Source organism: Tachysurus fulvidraco, unplaced genomic scaffold (assembly GCF_022655615.1).
Source record: "Tachysurus fulvidraco isolate hzauxx_2018 unplaced genomic scaffold, HZAU_PFXX_2.0 HiC_scaffold_206_np12, whole genome shotgun sequence".
In the NCBI taxonomy this organism is placed as follows: Eukaryota; Metazoa; Chordata; class Actinopteri; order Siluriformes; family Bagridae; genus Tachysurus; species Tachysurus fulvidraco.
Genome location: NW_025927196.1, coordinates 1 through 5,285, shown reverse-complemented (window position 1 = coordinate 5,285; position 5,285 = coordinate 1). Strand labels below are relative to the sequence as shown.

Sequence of the window (5,285 nt, the reverse complement as noted above, 5' to 3'; positions counted from 1 at the left end):
AACATCAATCAATCAATCAAATTTTATTTATAGAGCACCTTACAACAGCCAAAAGGAGCACAAGGTGCTTTCCAGTAAAACAACAATAAAAAATAAAATAAACAGAATCAATAAGAACACAATGAACATAAAATAGCAGTTGATACCGGGTCTACGCGTTAAAAGCTTGTATGAATAAATATGTCTTCAACTTCGATTTAAAAACACTCAGCAGAGTGATGGATCGTAAATGTGCTGGAAGTGCGTTCCACAGCTTAGGTCCCTTGATGGCAAATGACCGGCCTCCGAACTTCTCATATTTGTATTTGGGAATGACCAGAGAGGTTTGTCCAGAGGAGCGGAGAGATCTGGCTGGTTGGTAGACCTTTATTAATTCTGTGAGGTAGGCTGGGGCCAGACCATTGATGGCCTTGAACACACAGAGAAGGACCTTATACTCCACCCTAAACCACACCGGAAGCCAGTGAAGCGAGTGGAGGACAGGGGTGATGTGTGAGCGTTTGGAGGTGTTGGAGAGAAGACGTGCTGCCGCGTTTTGTACTATTTGAAGCCGATTGGGAAGTGATTGATTAAGTCCAGTGTAGAAAGCGTTACAGTAGTCAATCCTTGAGCTGATGAAGGCATGTATAGCTTTTTCAAGGTCAGCTTGAGACAAGAATGATTTTACCTTGCTAAGTAGTCATAGCTGGTAAAAGCTCGCCTTCACTACTGCACTGATTTGCTTATCGAAGTGCATACTCTTGTCAAAAATAACACCCAGGTTACGCACGGTAGGAGCAAACTGAGGTGTTAGAGAACCAAAGCTAAGAGAACTGCTGGATGAATCTGGGCTAAACAGGATGTACTCAGTCTTTTCTTCATTCAGATGAAGAAAGTTCTGGGAAAGCCACTGTTTGATATCCTGAAGGCAATTATGGAGCGGGTGCAATGCAGAACGATTACTCAGAATCACAGGAAGATAGATCTGGAGGTCGTCAGCATAGAAATTAAATTGAACATGCCTTTAATAATGTTATACAAATTGTAAGTTTAATTGTAATAAATTACATCATATTCTTGTATCAAAGTAACTTTTAGGTCTAGCAGAGATCAGTCAAACTTTTGGTTTGTTTGAATCTGACTTTCCTGAATCAGATGTTCCTCCCTCTCCCATATGGAGGAGTTTTGAGCCTTAAAATTCTGAAACAGACTCTCAGAAGATACACATGCTGCCATTGTCTCAGATAATATGTCCCGGAGGTAAACTTTTATTCATATTAATGCTGTCTAAGCACATTTACTTTAATGCCATTGAATATCATGTTGATCAATATTCTCTCTCATTGTGTTAAACAGAATCCTCCTTGTGTACAAAAGAGCCAAGATGAACATCATTCTCATTCCTTTAGCTGCATTATTCATTAGTCACACTAGAAAAAACTAAACTTTTACAATTTAACTCATTATGGGAAACGTTTACATTTCGGGAATAAGATTGATTATTTCATATTTAAAATAATTGCTGAATGTTTTCATAAAGGAAGATTTATCAGGTTTTGCTGTGATACAAACGATCTGAAAACACACAATTACAGTACCTGAGATTTTTTGCTGCAATTTTTAACTATTGTTGTTCAACAATCACAAATGAAACTGCATTACAGACATGATATTAAAGTTAAAGTCAACTTTACATTAAAATAAAATCATAGGATTTAATGATCAGAAATCAAAACAATTCAATATTCAACATGTGACAGGAAGACTTCAGAAGGTTTTGATGTCACTTCCTCCAGCTGCTCATCAACAAGGTACATCTGCAGCAGACTGTAGAGCTTTTCTTTTCTCCCACAACCAGCATAAACCAGTATGATCTGCGCTATAATCAGTCTGAATTTCCTGCTTTACTGGACATCAGGTATGAGATAGTTTACAAACTGAATATAACTTGTAAATACAAATAAAATCATTAATTTAAATTATTTGTTGTGCTTTAGTTTTAGCAGAAGAAAATGGAGTCACACAAATCCCCAGTGTCTCCTGGAAACTAAAAGGAGAATCTGCTGAAATGAAGTGCAGTCATAATAAAGATGTTAGGTATAATCAGATGTACTGGTACAGACAGCGCCAAGGACAGAGTATGGAGCTCATTGTGTACAAAACACCCAGTAGTGAACCAGATTTTGGCTCTGTGGATAAAAATAAATTTTCTACTGTTAAAAAAATAGCTGCAAATGGATCTTTAACTGTGAAGGATCTGGATACAGACGACAGCGCTGTATATTTCTGTGCAGTAAGTGAGCACAGTGTTACAGAGTTACTGCACTGCTGAACAAAAACACTTGCACTGATGTTACTGCAGTCACTAATAAAACAGACAGAGGGAGTCCTCGTCTATTAAATGATCAAAATAATTACTTTTTCAGTGAAACTCAACATATATCTCACTCTTCAGGACTATTGCACAATAATGTAATATAGTTTGTCCTTTTTAGATGGAGTAATAACATATTTACATTGAAATTAATGTTGTTTTAATTAATTACATTTTTTTATTATGTAATTTAATAATCACATCCTACTTGACTTTTATTTTACTTACATTTAATAACATGAAACATCCTCAAAACAAGTTTGTTCCTGTTAGCTATAAATTGTCATTACCTTACAATATACATTTCATTTTCCATAATTTCTCTTTCTCAACAGAGATGCAGTTCTTATTTTACTCATATGGGGGCGCTGTGCTGTTTAAACATGTGGGAAACTTTATCACATGTTTTACTACAACAGACACGCAAGTACAAATCAGCACAATAGACATTCAGATGTTCATCATGATCAGAGCTGCCAGTTTTATATGGGTTTTAATTATATGTCCTGGAGGTAAACTTTTATTCATATTAATGCTGTTTAAGCACTTTTACATTAATGCCATTGAATATCATTTCAATCAATATTCTCTCTCATTGCAGGTTTTTCTCAGAGTAATCGTGTTAAACAGAATCCTCCTGATCTCTTTGGCAACCATCAAAACTCTGTTAAAATCCAGTGTGAGCACAGTGTACCAAGTTATAATCAGATCAACTGGTACAGACAAGACCAGGGACTGACCCTTATTGGATATCAAATAGGAACATCATCAACACATATTGAAAATGATTTTAAGGCTAAAGTGGAGATTGTTGCTGTTGGAAGCAAAAACGGCTCTTTGACCATCAAAAATCTTTTATCCAATGACAGTGCAGTGTACTTCTGTGCTGCTTATTACACAGTGCTGCATATCTGCTTTATTCAGTACAAAAACCTCTGTGTAAATATTCTCAGTATCACATTAACACCTGCTCCTGTGGCCTGGAATTGACATATTACCAGAGTTTTTAACAGAAAAGCCACACATCTAATCTAATTTAAGAATTAATCTTTTCTTACAGAAAGGCCTTTTGAATCTAACAATGTTTGTTAGACTCCTAGCTGTTTTAATCAAGAATATACAGAACTCTACAAACCTTTCCTGTTTTGGCATGATATTAAAGTTAAAGTCGACTTTACATTAAAATAAAATCATAGGATTTAATGATCAGAAATCAAAACAATTCAATATTCACCATGTGACAGGAAGACTTCAGAAGGTTTTGATGTCACTTCCTCCAGCTGCTCGTCAACAAGGTACATCTGCAGCAGACTGTAGAGCTTTTCTTTTCTCCCACAACCAGCATAAACCAGTATGATCTGTGCTATAATCAGTCTGAATTTCCTGCTTTACTGGACATCAGGTATGAGATTTGTGTTTACAAACTGAATATAACTTGTAAATACAAATAAAATCAATCATTTAAATCATTTGTTGTGCTTTAGTTGTAGCAAAAGAGAATGGAGTCACACAAATCCCGTGTCGCCTGGCACCTGAAAGGAGAAACTGCTGAAATGAAGTGCAGTCATAATAAGGGTGGCAGGTATATCCAAATGTACTGGTACAAACAGCGCCAAGGACAGAGTATGGAGCTCATTGTGTTCATAACAACCAGTAATCAACCAGATTTTGGCTCTGTGGATAAAAATAAATTTTCTGCTATTAAAGAAATTGCTGCAAATGGATCTTTAACTGTGAAGGATCTGGATACAGACGACAGCGCTGTATATTTCTGTGCAGTAAGTGAGCACAGTGTTACAGAGTTACTGCACTGCTGAACAAAAACACCTGCACTGATGTTACTGCAGTCACTAATAAAACAGACAGAGGGAGTCCTCGTCTATTAAATGATCAAAATAATCCCTTTTTCAAAACTGGGCAGTGAAACTAAACACATGTCTCATTCTTCCAGACTATTACACAATAATGTCATATTGTCCTTTTTAGATGGAGTAATAACATATTTACATTGAAATTAATGTTGTTTTAAAATTTAATAATCACATCCTATTTGACTATTATTTTACTTACATTGAACAACGTGAAACATCCTCAAAACAAGTTTGTTCCTGTTATCACTTACGTTATAGAAGCTATAAACTGTCATTACCTTACAATATTTTTTCATTTTCCATAATTTCTGTTTCTCAACAGAGATGCAGTTCTTATTTTCCTCATATGGGGGCGCTGTGCCATTTAAACCTGATCACATGTGTTTCTATTTAAGACTAGTACGTGCAAATCAGCACAATAGACATTCAGATGTTTATCATGATCCGAGCTGCCAGTATTATATGGGTTTTAATGATATGTCCTGGAGGTAAACTTTTATTCATATTAATGCTGTTTAAGCACTTTTACATTAATGCCATTGAATATCATTTCAATCAATATTCTCTCTCATTGCAGGTTTTTCTCAGAGTAATCGTGTTAAACAGAATCCTCCTGATCTCTTTGGCAACCATCAACAATCTGTTAAAATCCAGTGTGAGCACAGTGTACCAAGTTATAATCAGATCAACTGGTACAGACAAGACCAGGGACTGACCCTTATTGGATATCAAATAGGAACATCATCAACACATATTGAAAATGATTTTAAGGCTAAAGTGGAGATTGTTGCTGTTGGAAGCAAAAACGGCTCTTTGACCATCAAAAATCTTTTATCCAATGACAGTGCAGTGTACTTCTGTGCTGCTTATTACACAGTGCTGCATATCTGCTTTATTCAGTACAAAAACCTCTGTGTAAATATTCTCAGTATCTCATTAACACCTGCTCCTGTGGCCTGGAATTGACACATTGCCAGTGTTTTTAACAGAAAAGCCACATTTACATGATTACAGACAATTATACTATTGGTATTAAATCTTATCTACAAGCAGTTCTATAA

General features: G+C 35.8%; 2 gene segments (V, D, J or C); both read left to right on the top strand.

Annotated features, from left to right (window-relative positions):
• The first annotated feature begins 1,705 nt into the window (after positions 1 to 1,705).
• Positions 1,706 to 2,314, top strand: LOC125140635. The segment is given in 2 exon segments: positions 1,706 to 1,897; positions 1,977 to 2,314. Coding segments are annotated over 2 exon segments (384 nt in total).
• A 2,273-nt stretch (positions 2,315 to 4,587) lies between these two features.
• Positions 4,588 to 5,217, top strand: LOC125140636. The segment is given in 2 exon segments: positions 4,588 to 4,712; positions 4,802 to 5,217. Coding segments are annotated over 2 exon segments (447 nt in total).
• The last annotated feature ends 68 nt before the right edge of the window (positions 5,218 to 5,285 follow it).